A 16,664-nucleotide genomic window follows, 5' to 3' on the forward strand; every position below is an offset into this window, starting at 1 on the left:
TCAAATAGGTTCCAGGATTTGTGTTCCATGAGATTTCGGTATGAGGAAAAACTCCAGTTCTGAGAATCCACCCTGGGATTGTGCACATGTTGTGCCTGAATACCTGACTGAAGGTTGTCGTTTTGCTGATGAATGTTTCGTTGGGCGCTTTAGGTGGCAATTTCTGCATTACTAACCCAGGCTGTCCCCACATTGGGAGGACTTTTCGTTTCGACAGAGCAGAGTAGGCTTCTGGTGGAGCAAAGCTCCTCATTTGTACCATTACGTGACCCAAGGCCAGTCAGTACCTTTGGTGCATAAGATGAAATGCTGACTGATCATTCTGCCTCTGGAGTGTATCAGAAGGCGTACCGTGTGAAAGATACATTGACATTAGTGAGCCGCATGGTGACGCAGTATTAGCCTAAATGACTGGATGAAACACAACCAAACAGAACAAGTGAAAGTACTTGGCTGGGAAAGGAGTGGGGCGTGGGAAAATGTATTATTAGTGACTGGCCTTGAAGAAAGAATTAAGCAAACTCAAGGTTAGTGCACATTCATTCAAGATTTATTAACCATTTCAAAGAGCATTTTTATCCAACAATTTAGGTTAAAGTTAACAGAAGTGAATACAAAGACTGGATGCCCCATTGAGACGAGATCGTGTGCACTGTGAGCTGTGAATTTTCTCGACATCTGTAACAGTCAACAGAAAGGGAATACAAAGGCTCATCATAAAGGGTAGGCAACCATTCTGGATAAGGAACAAATAAAAACAAAATAAATAGGTTTCAAACAACTGGAAAACTACAAATTCTTCCAACCACAACCAACTCAACGATATCAAAGTAAAAAGGACAATCCATCAATAATTGTCTCAGTTACACGCTGTTAAACTGAAGTGATCTCACTGTGAGAGTCAGCAACAGGACAGATTGTAGATTGGGAATTCAGAGACCTTGATAAGCTGATCAGGAAAACCGACGGGGTCCACAACTCATTCACTTAACCTGGAAAAGAGAGAGAAAGCAATGACGTAGATGTTTATGGTCAGGGGCATTCCCGTTTTAATTTTTATTCATACTTAGAGATTTCACAAAACATATTGGGCTGCTTGGCGTGTGAAAGATGTGATTATTCTCACCTTCACCAGGGTGACGGCAGCGCTGTAGAAAACACTCAGGAAGACCAGGGTGATGAGTGTGGAAGCAGTTGCCATTATCATCCTCATAATCTTCAATCCAGGTGCGATCTATTGAATCTACAAATATAAAGCCGAGAGGACGCACTTAAATACTTTATTGATCCAGTCCGATCTATCTGCATCCAAGTCATGTAATTAGAGACCCTTACATCTTCATAACGCAGTCAGATGTTTCTCAAATGTGACTATCTGTATCTATTAGGGCATTATTGACTCTCAGCAAGAACTTGCAAATACTAACTGCACATGTTCTTTCTTCACTGTGCGTGTCAGAACATTTTAAATTATTTTTTTCTTTTAATCTATTATTGAAGGATATTATTATTTGAGGAATGCCTATTAGGAACGATTATTTTAATTATATCATAATATTTTAAATATAGGCTGTGACAGCAAATTAGTTGAAAATTGTGGCCATCATTGGATAAAAATTCAAATGTGATTCTCATCTTTAGTTATTGGTGGCCAATTGCTTGGCAGATCATGAATATAGCTGAAAATGTGTTGCTGGAAAAGCGCAGCAGGTCAGGCAGCATCCAAGGAGCAGGAGAATTGACGTTTCGGGCATGAGCCCTTCTTCAGGAATCTGCTGCCTGACCTGCTGCGCTTTTCCAGCAACACATTTTCAGCTCTGATCTCCAGCACCTGCAGTCCTCACTTTCTCCGAGAAGATCATGAATATAAGTTACACCCACAGTAAGGACATTGCTTCATATATCTGTTTGTCGGGTCTCTACATTTAGGAATACGTTTTTGTTCATGTGTCCCTTAATGTATTTGATCTATGCTTGATGTGTATGGTTTTCCTTTAATGTTTGTGTATGTGGTTATGAGGTACTCTGACTTCATTCTTGCCCATGTTGGAGTCTGTGCATGAATAAACATATTCATGCTCCTTTACTGCTGGTGTGCTCACATGTTTGTGCACGCGCATTTTGTTCAATTCACAATTATAAGCATCATCATGCTAATATGCCACTTTGTTGATGCCTATGTTTATCTGGTAATGTCTTTGTGACTGTTCACTTTTCGTTAGTGCTATCTAAAATGTGTGTTTATGTGTCTATTTCATATCCTACCTACATTCGGTTATTTTCATGTTTGTGCTTAATAAACGTTAGCGTGCAGCGTCATGTTTTGATGGATGTTTATATTTATGTGATAATGTCTGCCTGTGTGGCAATCTATCCTAAACCATATCCTGATAAGCTTGTTTGTGTTATTGTGTGTGGGTGGTTGCTGATGCTTGTGCCATTATCCTTGTTTAATAAATGCCCCACTTTTTGTTGATCTGTGCACTTGCGTGTCTGAATTTGTGTGTATGTGTGACCGCGTATACGTGCTGATCAAAGTGGTTTAAAAATAAATAATTGAGGTGCCTCTGTCATCATATGTTTGTGATTATGAAAATGGGAGAATAATGATATTAATGTTTATCTCTGTGCATTTATGTGCCTGTGTGAGTCGACATGCAGGAGGGCATGTTGTATCTGTGTTCATGCATCTATGTCTGTATGCATTGTGCTGTATGAATGCATATGTATTTGTGTCCATTGTGTGTTACCGTGTGTCTATGTTTTTCATGGTTATGTGTGAGTACCCCTGTTCATTTGTGTATGAGCTTTTCTTTCGGTGCATGTCAGTTTTTGTAAGAGCTTAGCTGAATGTTCAAGTACCATTTGCATGTGTGGCTCTGTGCGTGTATGCGTATGTGACATCTTATTGAATGCACATCTGTGTGTGTGTGTGTGTGTGTACATAAATGTGTCTTTAGGTGAGAGCCTGTATATGTGTCTTTACTTGTGTCATTTGTGAGCATCTCTCTGTACCTGTGTGTGTTTCTGCTCTTATACCAGACTGCAATTTTTATTATTCTAATTTTATTGTTCTAATTTTAATGGATTGCCCACAATTTGATCTGACCTTGGTGTTGTAGGAAACATTTCCCATCATCGTGAAGAGATAAGCATTTTATGAGCAACTCTTCTGTTGCAGTGAGAGAATTTCTGTCTCTGAGACAAAAGTTCTGAGTTCAAATCCCCACTGCCCCAGAGATAACATTTCTGAATATGTTTATTAGAAAATAGTGACTCGTGTTCTGTATTTGAAACAATGCAACATCAGGTATTCGAATACTACAATTGATCCCATGTGCTCCAGAAAACGGAGACAAGACTATGGAATACAAACCGGGATGATGCAAACACAGTTTCGGATTGTGGGAGTCACTGTTAATCATTTGTTAACAGGGCCAAGCATGTCCAACATGCTCCAACGGTATTATTTTGCTTGGAAATTTTACATCTTCAAATAGTAAGCAAGAAGCTGAATGTTCCTGTTAGTAACTGGGTTACATTACAGAGGACCTCTACTGTGAAAACTCTGCACTGGGAGTAAGAGTACAGACCGTTCATCGTTCCACTCTCCTCTTCCCTGTGCTCCACAACAACTTATCTGTTGGTTGTCTTTGGTGTGAAAGTGAAGATACATTCTGTCAACTCATGCACTGGGGAGAGATCCTGGCAGTTTCCCAGAAACAAAGGTTACATTCAAATTGCTCTGCACTCTTTACAATTGGTATCTATTAAAGAGATTAAAAGTCTCTTAAATTTACATTTCCAATTGGCGCAATGTGGCAGTTTAAAACTGACGTGAATTTTGTAAGAATGGGTAAAAACAAGGACTGCAGATGCTGGAAACCAGATTCTAGATTAGAGTGGTACTGGAAAAGCCCGGCAGTTCAGGCAGCATCCGAGGAGCGGGAAAATCGACATTTCATCAAGGGCTTTTGCCCGAAACGTCGATTTTCCTGCTCCTCAGATGCTGCCTGAACTGCTATGCTTTTCCAGCACCACTCTAACCTAAATTTTGTAAGAATCGCCAATCGGGGAATCAGGGACACGAAGTTCAAAACTCATGGTCTACCCTTAGCATAGAATGGACATTGTCAGATTTCATCACAGTGGGATTTCGGTTGGATAAGGTACTTGGTGAAATTCTGCAATGAGTGAGCTTTACTCTGCTTCTCACCCAGGGTGTATCTGAGCGGGAACATTAACTGCACAAGACATACTTCCCAGACCTGTTAATAATCCAATTTAACTGTGTGGAGTTTGTACATTCTCCCCGTGTCTGCGTGGGTTTCTTCCAGGTGCTCCGGTTTCCTCCCAGAGTCCAAAGATGTGCAGGTTAGGTGAATTGGCCAAGCTAAATTGCCCATAGTATTAGGTGCATTAGTCAGGGGGAAATGTAGGGGAATGGGTCTGGGTGGGTCACTCGTCGGAGGGCCGGTATGGACTTGTGGGGCCAAAGGGCCTGTTTCCACACTGTAGGGAATCTAAACTAATCTAAATTGCACAGATGGAATAGAAGAGTAGGGCACAATTAAATCAGCGATTGTGTATTTAACTCAAAACTGGAGGAAAAAAAAACTTTATTACTTTTGTTGAATTATTAAATGAAACTTTGAGATTTTTATTGACATGAATTAACAGTGTCCATCAGTGCAAGCGATATGTTTACAAAACTCGGTTTACCGCTGGATTTATTAACTGTTCTGTTGATGATCTTCAACGGAATCACTTCATGTCCCACCACACAGGAGTAAGAAGCACCGCTGGCCCAGTCTTCTGCTGTAATGGATAACAGGCTGGACATGGCTGGACATAAATCAACTATAAAAATCCAGAATCAATATCATGATTTCACTAAATATTAAAATATGCCATTTTTAATTTGGGATTTATTCACTTTCATGATCTAAAAGGAGCAGAATGGTATCCATGATGTTCAGTAAAAGATGTAAAAAGTTTAATTTGAAAGTCGCCTCCACGTTTCCAGCCCACAATGAGGACATTCTGGCCATTTGTCATTGCTGATGGTGACTTCACAACCCAGGCTTCTACCCACCTTGTCTGACTTAACCAGAATAGAGTATCCTTTGGTCTGTCTCTTTCTTAATCAGCTACTTAGCTATCCTGCCATCAGACGCATCATTAATGCTCCCAACGGTGTTTACTCATTACCAATCAAAGCCTGCCATTGCTGTAACTGGATCTGGATCATACATGGGATCCTGTGTGTTTTAATCTCACCGCTCACCTTTCTCCTTGTGGATGGAGTCTCTCAGCGGAGTCGGTAGATTCTGTGGTACACATTCAAAAGCAACGCCACTCAGTCAGGCTTCAGTAGAAACGTCTAATTTGCTGAACACGCTGTCGGGATTCTGTCCAGGCTGGTCAGCAATTTCTAATTTCAGAGGTTTCTTTTCTTGTATCAAGGTGACGCTGACTCCAGAAGGAAGATTGGACACAATGCAGGTTAACGTCACCATTGCCTCCACTAAGACCTGTTCTCCTGGCGGCGGGAGGATTTTAACTGTGTAATCATGGCACACAGTATCTCCTATGAAACAGAAATCAAAATCAATGGAAAATGCCTCTTAAGGATGAAAACACCCACTCTTCAGGTTATTTCCTCACAAGGTGAAGTAACCACCTTCGAAATAGCAACTTCCAACTATTGCTGAAATGATGCTTACTATTGTTTATGTATTTTGATCTGTGAAAGCATTCGTGATTACCTATAACATAACCTGTGTAATTATTCCTAAAGAACACTGGCTTTGTAACAAGTGAAACCTGTGAAAAAAGTGAAATCATTGAAGATACCACAATGTAATCCATGAAATTACCTTTCTTTCAGAGTTGGTCTCTCACTTAAGACCATCTATTGATACTTGGGACAAGAGTCATCTGTATATAATGAGTTCATTTCTATGTCCATGAACGTTACGTGCAAATGCTGCTGGTCACGCTGAGTGCCAAATCAGATCCCGAATTTCGGACAAATTTTAATTAATCCTAATTATTGTCTTTGTCTTCATGCATTTGCAGAGGTTCTAAAGTGTTACAGGAGCGGTGAATGGCCATGGAAATTCTGTTCATTATAGAACATAGAACATAAAACAGTACAGCACAGAACAGGCCCTTCAGCCCACGATGTTGTGCCGACCACTGATGTATGCACCCTCAAATTTCTGTGACCATATGTATGTTGAGGAGTCTCTTAAATGTCCCCAATGACCCTGCCTCCACAACTGCTGCTGGCAACGCATTCCACGCTCTCACAACTCTGTGTAAAGAACCCGCCTCTGACATCCCCTCTGTACTTTCCTCCAACCAGCTTAAAACTATGACCCCTCGTGTTAGTCATTTCTGCCCTGGGAAATAGTCTCTGGCTATCAACTCTATCTATGCCTCTCATTACCTTGTATACCTCAATTAGGTGCCCTCTTCTCCTCCTTTTCTCCAATGAAAAAAGTCCGAGCTCAGTCAACCTCTCCTTATAAGATAAGCCCTCCAGTCCAGGCAGCATCCTGGTAAACCTCCTCTGAACCCACTCCAAACATCCACATCTTTCTTATAATAGGGCGACTAGAACTGGACACAATATTCCAAGTGCGGTCTAACCAAAGTTTTATAGAGCTGCAACAAGATCTCATGACTCTTAAACTCAATCCCCTTGTTAACGAAAGCCAAAACACCATATGTTTTCTTCACAATCCTGTCCACTTGGGTGGCCATTTTAAGGGATCTATGTACCTGCACCCCAAGATCCCTCTGTTCCTCCACACTGCCAAGAATCCTATCCTTAATCCTGTACTCAGCTTTCAAATTCAACCTTCCAAAATGCATCATCTCGTATTTATCCAGGTTGAACTCCATCTGCCACCTCTCAGCCCATCTCTGCATCCTGTCAATGTCCCGCTGCAGCCTACAACAACCCTCTATACTGTCAATGACACCTCCAACCTTTGTGTCATCTGCAAACTTGCTGACCCATCCTTCAATCCCCTCATCCAAGTCATTAATAAAAATTACGAACAATAGAGGCCCAAGGACGGAGCCCTGTGGAACACCACTCACCACAGACTTCCAGGCAGAATATTTTCCTTCTACTACCACTCGCTGTCTTCTGTTGGCCAGCCAATTCTGTATCCAGACAGCTATGTTCCCCTGAATCCCATTCCTCCTGACCTTCTGAATGAGCCCACCATGGGGAACCTTATCAAATGCCTTGGCATGGACTGGATGAACCAAAGGCATGGACTTTGGTCTATAAGGTGATTCTGTGAAAACTGTTATAAATAATGCCTTATTTCATGTTAATCACAGATGTTCTGTTTATCTCAGTTCCCACAACACTTACCTGGACATGACATTTCTTTGCTCTTGTGTGACCCGCTGTGTTGAACCTCACAGTAGATTTTGCTGGGGCAATGTACCGCTGACCCGGGCAGGGTTAACTGGCTGCTCTGGGTGTAGGTTCCCTTCTTGTTTCTCACTGATGGGTAAGTCTTCAATCCAGTCATGATTAGCTCCCCACCTTTCTTCCAGGTTACCTTGGTTACGGCAGGGGAATAGTCCATCGCCAAACAACCAAAGATCACAGAACCTTTGCTGTGGTCCTGACAGGAGGAGACCAGGCCATAAAGCGTGGGGGGAGATGATGTCTCTAGGAGAGAATGACCAATTGAGCACGTTAGTTTCTGTTAATTTGACCTTATCAGTTACTCAAATGTATCCTCAGCTGTAAACGTTTGGCAGTATGCTCCTGCTGAAGTCTACAGTATAACTGGCGGTTATTTTTGTTTCTTACCAGGTGCTGATCATGATCTATTGGTTCCCTCTTCAGAAACATCCCCTCTACCTTGACCATTACCATATAATTTGGGAAGAAGAACATCTGAATCCATCACCAGTAATTGTTTGAAAATCGCACCAACTGACACTTTCACTGGATTGCAAGTGAAGAGCAGAGAGGTTTCACAAAATACAAACCAAAGAAATGTGGATTCATCGAAATTCTACAGTGTGTGCAAACAGGCCATTTGGCCCAACAAATCCACACCCACCCTCTGAAAAGTAACCCATCCAGACCCATTCCCCTACCCTATTACTCTACATTTAACCCTGACTAATGGACCTAACCTCCCAATCCCTGAACACAACATGGCCAATTCACCCAGATTGCATATCTTTGGACTTTGGGAGGAAACCCACACAGACATGGGGAGAATGTGCAAACTCGATACAGATAGTCACCCGAGGCTGGAATCGAACCAGAGTCCCTAGCGCTGTGAGGCAGCAATGCTAACCATGGAACCAGCGTGCCGCCCCACTAGGCACCGTGCTGCTGGAAATCAGAAACAAAAACAGAAATTGCTGGAAAACCCCAACAGCTGGCAGTATCTCTGGACAGAAATCAGAGTGAACAGTTCAGATCCAGTGAGCCTTCCTCATGTAGCAATACAAGGCAGAATGTTCTCTCTGGGAGGAAGGTCACTGCAGCAGCAGCAGCAGCACAGGCAGGCGCTGAGCACTGGGACTGGGAGGATGGCTCTCACAACTGACCTCATGCCAATTGGCTGAAAGTTGAAACTTCTAATTTATAATTATCTTGATTCTAGAGGCCTCTGAAAAATGGAGGACCATTAAGGTTCAGAGACTTTGAAGCATTACAGCTAACTGAGCTGACTATTTACGTCAATATGATTTGAGAAATTAACAAGTACTCTTTAACTTTAATAACTATCAAACTGACACGCAGTTCACCACCAAAACTCTCATCTCTCAGACTAACCACTCCCTGTTTGTCTCAACCTAAATTCCCACCCACATTAACAAACCTTACTCTGTTACTCACCCATTCATGCCCTGAATACATCACCCCTATCACAAGAAACACATCCAAGGCAATCCATATTGGTAGTGTAGATGAGCAGAGAGATCCTGGTGTCCGTGTACATCGATCCCGAAAAGTTGCCAGTCAGGTTGATAGGGTTGTTAAGAAGGCATACTTTGAGTTGGCTTTCATTGGTAGAAGGACTGAGTTTCAAAACCATGAGGTCATGCTGCAGCTGTACAAAACTCTGGTGTGGCCGCAGTTGGAGTCTTGAGTACACTTCTGGTCACCACATTATAGGAAGAATGTGGAAGCTTTGGAAAGAGTTCAGAGGAGGTTTACCAGGATGTTGGCTGGTATGGCGGGAAGGTCTTATGAGGAAAGAATGAGGGACTTGAGGCTGTTTTTGTTTGAGAGAAGAAGGTTGAGAGGTGACTTAATTGAGACATATAAGATAATCAGAGGGTTAGATGGGGTGGACAGTGAGGCTCTTTTTCCTTGGGTGGTGATGGCTAGCAGGAGAGGACATAACTTTAAATTGAGGGCTGGTAGATAAATGTCAGAGGTTGTTTCTTTACTCAGAGTAGTAGGGACGTGGAATGCACTGCCTGCAACAATAGTATCCTCGCAACTTTAAGGGCATTTAAAATGTCATTAGATAAACATATGGATGAAAATGGAATAGTGCAGGATCGATAGGCTTCAGATTGGTTCCACAGGTCGGCACAACATCGAGGGCTGAAGGGCCTATACTGCACTGGAACATTCAATGTTCGATAATCCAGGTGGACATATAATCTCAATTCCTTTCACGCAATTCCACTTCTGCCACCTTGCACCTGGTCCATGTTGAATTTGGACCTTACTGGACCTGGCACCATTATTTTCACAACTTCTGACAGAACCCCAATCCCCCAGACATGACCTCAGCCCTTGGTCACTGACATCTCAACTTACCCAAGTCAACCTGAGCACTTTGCATCCTAGCTCCTTTCACATCTGTCCTTTACCACCTGCCATTTTGCCAGACTCTGAGCTTGCATTTTGAAATCACGCCCACCTGCTACTTCATTACAGTGACCTTCTACCCCCTGAAACAGCCTGGCACCCTGCCCACCTCTCCACTAACCAGCCTGGCACCCTGCCAATCTCACCACTAACAAGTTTTGCAAAGACAGAGCTCCTACATTTCAGCTCAAATATCCCTCACCTACCAAGCACAATTCCACAAATTATCCTTGTGACCCCATTACCATTTGCCTTGATGCCACCCTGCCAGACATGGTGCATGCAAGCTTACCCAGCAGCCACCCAACATCTCACAACCTACCAGCCCAAACCCTCCCACATTCCCAATCTATCCCCTCATTAGCTCACCAGCTTCCAACTTTGAGCCTACTCCACCATAAAGTCATCATGTCATATAGCACAGAATCAGTTCCTTTGGTCCAGCCCATTCATGCTGACCAGAGTTCCCAAATTAAACTAATTCCATTTGTCTCCCTTTGGCCCATATCCATCCAAACCTATCCAGCTCCTGCACCTGTCCAAATGTCTTCTACATGTTGTACCTATCTCTGCATTTACCACTTCTTCTGGCAGTTCATTCCAATGTCTGGTACAGTTACAACATGAAGCCCTAACCGCTGCACTCAATGCTCTGACCAATGAAGGCACATGTGCCAAACACCTTCAATATGCTAGCTACTTGAGACAATGCTTTCATGAATCTATGAGTCTGATCCCCCACTTCCCTCTGTTCAACATCACTACCCAGTGCCCTACCATTAACTCTGTAAGAATCGTGTAACTGAACCCCCAGGTCTCTGTTCGACAAAACTACCCAGTGCCCTACCATTAATTCTGTAAGTTGTGACCTGATTTATCTTCTCAAAAAGCAACACGTCATATTCATTTAAATTAAACTCCATCTGCCACTCCTGAACCCACTGGCCCAGCAGATCAAGATCTCGTTGTACTTTTAGATAACTTTCACTGCCAATTATACCACCAATTTTGGTGTCATGTGTAAACGTACAAATCATGCCCCATTCAATGTTTTCAAGACTTTTAACCAATATTGTACCCTGCTTGCCTTTTTCCCCACATACCTGTAACATTTTTTTTAAGGATTGAAGGAACCTATCTCCTTCTTGAAATCATTTAATGTTTTGACCTCAATCAATTTCTGTGGCGGAGAACTCCAAAGGTTCACCATTCTTTCGTTGAACAATCGTCTTCAATTTTATCAGGTGTTGGAAAGACTGGTGAGCAGCAAGATTTAGGATGGTCCCATGAATGGAATAGCATTCTGGAGGGACTGAGGTGCCTTCTTCAGCTTCTCATTTATATGTGACATGTCCCTTCGGCAGCATGTTCCAAAACTGTGATCTTTGAGGATAAAGGCGTGCATGCATGTAAATGAGAGCTTTCCTCCAAATTAGACTCCATCTTGACTTGCAACTATTTCCCTTCCCCTTTGCTCTTCCTTGCTCACAGCCATGGGACTCACTTTCTAACAGCGCTGTGAATGTCCTCATACCACACAACCTTCAGCAATTCAAGTTGGCTGATGACGACTGGTTTCTCAAGGAGATATAAAAAGTCTGGCACTTCCACACCTGTCTAGAGATGCAGATAATCACTGGAAGAATTGAAAATTATTTGAGGGACTTGTGAATGGTTTCCTTCTGTGTGGTTTGACTGTGTTTTCACTGAACAAACAGTGCTACTTGATTAGACTACTTACAGTGTGGAAACAGGCCCTTCGGCCCAACAAGTCCACACCGACCCGCCAAAGCGCAACCCACCCAGACCCATTCCCTATATTCACCCCTTCACCTAACACTACTGGCAATTTAGCATGGCCAATTCACCGAACCTGCACATTTTTGGACTGTGGGAGGAAACCAGAGCATCCAGAGGAAACCCACGCAGACACGGGGAGAATGTGCAAACTCCACACAGAGAGTCGCCTGAGGAGGGAATTCTTAATCATATAATGGGAATGACGCTTCCCTCATTTTTAGCACGGCAACCACAAATTATATTTCTTTATTCTAGGCAGGTATAATGTTAAATTAATGGAATATGATGACTAGGATGTTTAAATTGGAAATTATCAGAAAATTAAAGCTTATTTTCATGACCAATTAATTTCAGCCTCATTGTGTCACTTTAGCTTCTCACCAAAATGTCTTTCAAAAACGGTGTCTCCCTTTGTTATGGGCAGTCGAATCGTTAAATCTGGGATAGCTTTTGCTTGTTAATCAAAGGTGGTAAAGAGTTTCAGCCAAAGGGAGGCCTGTGGAGTTAGCGCGCAGATGCACCATGATCTCAGTAAGTGGTGGAACAGCTCGAGGGACTGAGTGCCCTTCTCCTGCCCCTTCCTATCATTCTGTCATTCGTTAGGCTAGCACTGGCAGTGAACACTTTTTATTAAAATATTTTAGCAAATTAATTGTTTCACATATTCTTTAAAAATCTTCTGTTGATTACAGGTATTTGGAATGGGAGTATTGACATTCTCTACTTGAGTGATCATAATAACTCCCACCCAATTACATCAGCCACTGCTCTCTGGAGTGTGTTGTTACTTCATGCTCATTTCTTGTAAAACTACAGCTTGAGATCTGTGCGCTCACATTCAATGATTCTCTGATTTTAATTATCTCTGAACATTCTCAATTTGTTCAAATGCATTTTCTCTCTGAACAACTTGTTTCATTGAACAGAACATTTTTTAAAAATGAAACAACAAACTTTGAATGCTAGAAAACTGAAAATAAAGACAGAAATTTCTGAAGAAACTCAGCATGTCTGGCGGCTGCTGTGGAGAGAAAGCAAGGTTAACGTTTCACACCTAGAGACCCCCTCTTCAGCAAATTGTTTTCATGTTTTTGGCACAAGAACTCACACCTGTTGAGTTAGACAGCGATTGCGTTTGCTTGACTCCTGTTGGAAAAGGATTCTTAGCAGAGGTACTAGATGATCTGAGATAGCGATTGAAGACCATTTGAAAAGCTATCACCATCTGCTGCAAGTGTTGGATTCAGCGGAAACCCCACCGTACTGAACAATCAAATTCAGCCACAGCACTGGTTTAATATAATGCAACACAGCCTAGGACTAATCTCGTCAAATATGCTTCGAAAACAATTCATTGTGGATTAGTTATAAATTATATTGTTTGAACAGCAAGTCAAAAAGCTGGGATTTTTTTGAGGACTTACTCCATTAACCCCAGCTAGCGATGCCTAAAAGCTTGTGAACAAATATTGATTTGGAAAAAACTGCGAACCGCCAAAATTCTGTTTAATATGTAAGAGACACAAGTCAGAACAGTGATTGAATAGATTTCACCAGCCTCTGTGAGTGGAATTCTAACAACACCCAACATAACTCAACATTCTTTTTTTCACGAATTAACCTGATAAGAGATGGTATTACATATCTCTCTAACAGGTTGTAAATGAATACAGGCCACCTGGCTCAGAGTGAGGGACATTACTATAACATCACAACAGATCTGAACACAATGAGCTCCACACTATCTTGGAGAACACAGCCCACCTGTTTGACAGTGCATAAACCATGTTAATCATTAACACCTTCCAACAACCGAGATTGTTCCAGAATGATTACATAATCAAAGTAGCACTGCAACAATTATCCAAGAATACTTTGGCAGCATCTCTGAATTGTTCAAAGTCTCTGGGAACTACGGAGGAATAAAACTAGGAATTGTGTTACCATAAATTCGCTGTCACTGGATTTCAACCTAGAACTCCCTTCCTCTTACCCCTGTGAATGTTGCTGCACCAGATGGTCGACTAAGTTTGAAATAGATTAAAAGGTTTTGAAGTGTATCATAACCATTAAAAGCTCATGGTAGGTTTTCAAATAATAAGATCCAAAATAATTTCTGATTCTACACTGTGCCACTAAACACATCCCAGCCACAAAGAAAATAAGCAACATATTTCCCTTTGCCTCGCTCAATCACATATCTCTTGTTGCCAGCAAGCAATTTCAAAACTCTTGCAATCTGCCTTTTGTTACTGAAGTGTTCATTCTGATTGGAACAACTTAGTCAGGGCTCTCAATGCTGGGGCACCTAATCAAATATTGCATTTCTGGCAGATATAAGTGGTTTTGAAGCATGAGATGAAATTGAACTGCCTGAGATTCAGGTATCTGAACCGGACAATGTGAAAATGGTCAGGACCGGTTGACAAGTTCGTCGGAGATAGCACTGAAACAAACTGGACAACAGTCTTGATCCTAGCAGATACATCTGCTCAATTCCTCACGTCAAATATATTCACTGTAATTTAACATTCATCATAGGAACTAACCAGAGGATAGCCATTAATGTGAACGAGAATGTGTTCACAATGAACATAGATAACCACTGACTTAATAAACTTAGTAAGTCACTGTAATCAACAAAATTATTGAGGTGGGACATATTGCCAATTTAAGCAAAACTCTGGAGGAAATGGATTATTCTCTAAATTATCTTTGAATATTCTTAAAACATGTCTTGAACTTTGGAGATTTTGCATGCACAGCATAAAGCCAATACTGCATTCCAGTGTGGAAATGCATTTCTGTTGAAGAAATTAGGGCAAGTATTTCCTGTCAGGTTTGCTTTACAATGGCAAGTTCATTTTCTTGTTCGCTGCTTTGTAATGAACGAAAATGTTAGTAAAGGTAGAATTGAAAACATGTTTCTGTCCAGAGGTGCCCGCTTTAACTGATGTCTAAATAAATGTGGGTGGCACGGGGTAGCTCAGTGGTTCGTACTGCTGCCTCACAGCACCATGGACCCAGGTTTGATTCCAGTCTCGGGCGACAGTCTGTGTGGGCTTCTTCCGGGTGCTCTGGTGTCCTCCCACAGCTCAAAGATGTGCAGATTAGGTGAATTGGTCATGCTAAATTGTCCATAATGTTAGGTGCATTACTCAGGGATAAATATAGGGTAGGGGAATGGGTCTGGGTGGGTTACTCTACAGAGGAGTGGTGTGGACTTGTTCGGCCAAATGGCCCGTTTCCATAGTGCAGGAAATCTCATCTAAAAGATTGTCACACTTAACTAATGCGAGCAGTCTCCTTCAGATTGGTACATTGCTATAATCAGGCAAGAATATTAATTAAAATATTTTCAGTTTGAATAAACAATGTGCTCTGTTATCCTCTAGTTTATGTCTTCTGCAAATTTATAAACTCTGCATATGTCTGAACACATCGATGTAAAATACATTCTCTGCTTTCGCATCAAATATTCCGATAGTTTTAGAGTAGATTTCCAACAGTATGGAAACAGGCCATTTGGCCCAACAATTCCACACTGACCCTCCGAACAGTACGTAACCCACCCAGAGCCATTCCCCCTACCCTATACTTACCCCTGACTAATGCACCCTAACCTACCCATCCCTGAACAGTGTTCACTTTAGCACAGCCAATTCACCTAACCCGCACAGTGGGAGGAAACCGGAGCACCCAGAGGAAACCCACACAGACACAGGGAAAATGTGCAAACTCCACACAGACTGTCACCCGAGGGTGAAATCAAACAGAGGCCCCTGGCACTGTGAGGCAGCAATGCTAACCACTGAGCCGCCGCGCTGCCCTGTGAGTTAATGAGTGGATTATTTTATTTAATTCGGAATTTGGCCTTGGTCACATAATTCACGATAGCAATTGTTTTTGAAAGAATGATTCTTCAGTTGATATTTTGTTGTAAAATGTAACTTTTTATTTAAAACGCACAGATTGGGAACACCTAAAGCACTGTGCAGATTAAATTATTCAGTTAACCTTTATTCTTTTTCCCTGCAAATCCAGCTTAATCAGGGATATAACAATTTATTATCTCAAATTAATTGTGAAACTGATCAAAGCAGTGCAACTGATCTGTTCTTCATCAAAATATTTTGAGCAGAATTTCCAAATGGTCTTTGCCAATGATCTTTTCCAGCCAAAAAGCTTGGGTGTAGTGTACCGTGGAATTGAAATATGTTTCTTGGTTAATTATAACATAGGCATATAGCAAGAACTATTAGAACATTATACTTTTGAAATTCTATTTCTTTTTCCTCTATGACTTGTAAACTATTTGAAGACAGACCTTGTGATTGAGCTAGACAGTTAGATTAGATCCCCGACAGTGTGGAAACAGACCCTTCAGCCCAACAAGTCCACACCGACCCTCTGAAGAGTAACCCACCTTGACCCATTTCCCTATGTTTACCCCTGAGTAATGCACCTAACATAATGGGCAATTTAGCATGGCCAATTCACCTTACCTGCACATCTTATTGATTGTGGGAGGAAACCGGAGCACGCAGAGGAAACCCACACAGACACAGGGAGAATGTGCAAACTCAACACAGACAGTCACCTGAGTGTGAAATCAAACAGAGGCCCCTGGTGCTGTGAGGCAGGAATGCTTACCACTGGGCCACTGTGCCGCCCCGACTTGAGCTCTGAATTTGGAATGGAAAGAGTGGATTAGATTAATCCTTAATTATTGATTCTAAGTGAAAATCACACCCTAAGGTATCTGTTTTCCCTCCATTTCCAAAACCTTTGCGATCTGCATTTAACTTAACATTAAGCTTTATGAAATTTCAACTCACATGCTGATTGCATTGAATAAGGAAACTGGAGGGGTTGACTTGTTCCCAACCATATAAACAGTGTGATAACAATGTAGAAACTAGAAACAGTTTCCCAAATATAACAAATTTAATGTTACCCAAGCACATTTCCTCCTCAACAGAAC

General features: G+C 41.9%; 1 protein-coding gene and 2 long non-coding RNA genes across 3 annotated transcripts in view; all 3 read right to left on the reverse strand.

Moving 5' to 3' along the window:
• Positions 1 to 2,120, reverse strand: part of LOC148136047 (putative G protein-coupled receptor 139) — a 51,638-nt gene extending 49,518 nt beyond the window's left edge. Inside the window, exons 1-2 of the mRNA XM_087983921.1 lie at positions 2,042 to 2,120; positions 1,127 to 1,243 (exon numbers count right to left, since the gene is read on the reverse strand). Of these exons, the coding sequence (XP_087840047.1) occupies positions 1,127 to 1,243; positions 2,042 to 2,120 (196 nt within the window). The remainder of the gene's footprint in view (positions 1 to 1,126; positions 1,244 to 2,041) is intronic.
• LOC148136045 (uncharacterized) overlaps positions 1 to 16,664 on the reverse strand; it is a 421,214-nt gene that overhangs the window by 216,469 nt on the left and 188,081 nt on the right. The gene's annotated exons all lie outside the window — the stretch shown is intronic.
• LOC148136048 (uncharacterized) overlaps positions 5,198 to 16,664 on the reverse strand; it is a 51,330-nt gene continuing 39,863 nt past the window's right edge. Inside the window, exons 2-3 of the long non-coding RNA XR_015754683.1 lie at positions 7,397 to 7,702; positions 5,198 to 5,590 (exon numbers count right to left, since the gene is read on the reverse strand). This is a non-coding gene — a long non-coding RNA (uncharacterized LOC148136048). The remainder of the gene's footprint in view (positions 5,591 to 7,396; positions 7,703 to 16,664) is intronic.

This window comes from Chiloscyllium plagiosum, unplaced genomic scaffold, assembly GCF_037043375.1.
Source record: "Chiloscyllium plagiosum isolate Xiang-an unplaced genomic scaffold, Cpla_swu_hap1 HiC_scaffold_47, whole genome shotgun sequence".
NCBI lineage: Eukaryota > Metazoa > Chordata > Chondrichthyes > Orectolobiformes > Hemiscylliidae > Chiloscyllium > Chiloscyllium plagiosum.